This window comes from Octodon degus, unplaced genomic scaffold (assembly GCF_000260255.1).
Source record: "Octodon degus isolate 3935 unplaced genomic scaffold, OctDeg1.0 scaffold00005, whole genome shotgun sequence".
Taxonomy (NCBI): domain Eukaryota; kingdom Metazoa; phylum Chordata; class Mammalia; order Rodentia; family Octodontidae; genus Octodon; species Octodon degus.
The window spans coordinates 32,018,968-32,020,736 of NW_004524581.1; the positions used below are offsets into that span (position 1 = coordinate 32,018,968).

General features: G+C 44.5%; 1 protein-coding gene across 1 annotated transcript in view; it reads right to left on the reverse strand.

Moving 5' to 3' along the window:
- Positions 1 to 1,769, reverse strand: part of LOC101559862 (mamu class II histocompatibility antigen, DR alpha chain) — a 21,010-nt gene that overhangs the window by 4,560 nt on the left and 14,681 nt on the right. The window contains exon 2 of the mRNA XM_004624262.2: positions 693 to 803. Within this exon, the coding sequence (XP_004624319.1) occupies positions 693 to 774 (82 nt within the window). The 5' untranslated portion in view covers positions 775 to 803. The remainder of the gene's footprint in view (positions 1 to 692; positions 804 to 1,769) is intronic.

Here is a 1,769-nt window from a genome sequence, read left to right on the forward strand (position 1 = left end):
TTTTTTTTGCTTTCTTTCCTCTCCTTTCTGCAGATCTTCAATACAATGTCTGCAGTGAAAATACACTGACAGGATTTGCATGCCAAAAATTAATTACCATATACTCAGCTAAGAAGGTCTCATATTTTTCTCCTTTAATCATAACGCAAATATTACAATTTTTACATTTTATAAATATCAGAAAGAAAAACGAAAGCCCAGAGATATAGCTTGCTAATGCTCCTCAGAAGATACTCACAGTCTTGCAAGCTTTGGCTGATAATAAATAATGGCAGTAGTCAATTCCCCGCTCAGTGTTGTTACTAATAAATTTGACTTATTTCAATTTGTGTGGTGAGAGAAAAATTCCATCGGCTGCAACTTTTTTCTTGCTTTTTATGTTACGTTATTTAATTTTAATTTTGATTTTTCTGAGGCGTTGTCTGGCTACATAGCTCACTTACCAGTCCCTGCACGCCTCAGGCTGACCTCAATCTCCGAGCGACCCTCCCCCTCTGCCCCCCTCCCTGGTGCTGGGATTACAGGCCTCTGCCACACACTCCCTCCTGGTGAGCTGCACTTTTTATACTTTCCGGCTCAGACCCATATAATACCCGTCACACTTGCACAAAGATTGCCTACAAATTCCCACCCTGCATTTCCCAAAGACTTTACCATACACTATCCCAAGTTTTGATTCCCTTAGCACCTACCTTTGATAGCCCCTGATTCCTGAGGCCCCATCAGTACAGTTACGAGGAAAAACGCTAACACCAGGCCTCTGTTTACAGTCATTTTCTTCTTGGGTGCTCTGATGGGAGTCACTAGAGTTCAAAATCCGGTCACAATGCATGGGACTAAGAGAAAAAGATTAAAATTCAAATCCGTTGAGCATTAGCCAATCAAAAAAAAGTATCGAGATGACACATCTGTTGCTAGGGCCAGAGTTCTTGTAAAAAGTTCAAGAGGTAACAGTTCATCAGATAAAGAAGAATAGTTCTTAAACAGACAGAACAAAAACTCCAGATTTTTGAGAGTATTAACCAATCCCTCAGTCCCCCATCTCTATCCAAATTCTAGGAAGGGATATTCTTGAAGCATATTAGCGAAAATAAAATTCATGGAAACATTAAATTCAGATAAAATACAGATCCTGAGTTTGGGCTGTAACAGCAGGGGACTTTTTCAAGGGAGGACGGATGAGCTGAAGATTGTTTGTCAAACCAAGCAGAATACACGACTTTCGGCAGTTCTGGTTAGAGCCTCGCTTAAGCACTTTCTTGCTGCATCTCCGCCTGTCTGCGGAACCCCGGGGTGAGCAGCGGCCTGTGGTTCTAGAACCCACAGCATCATGCTGGAGCCCGTGGAGCAAGTCTGAGTGTCAACAGTGCCGACGCTGGAGAAGATGGCAAGCTGCTCCTGGGGACGTGGGTAGCGGTTACCGGAAGCTCTGGGCAGCGCACGAAGTGTGCTCCCGATTTCTGCGGGGAAACTAGAGGGACCGTGAACGAAAACCCTACCTGGCTTGGGACCTCCGATCAGAGACTACGGTAGAGGAAAGCGGGCAGAACTCCTTTGCTGAGAACACTTAGGGGAGTAACCTACAGAAAGCCCCTCCTTCCTTCAGGTCAGGGGTTATAAAACCTCTTCTGCTGCCACGGCACTGTTAAGTTTGTGATCCAAGGAAAATATTTCCATATTCCCAGAATACTGGAAGTTGGTAGGCACCGCACCCTGTTTCTGAAAATATAGTGCTTCAGGGCCAGCCAAATAGCTCAGCGGATTAAAGC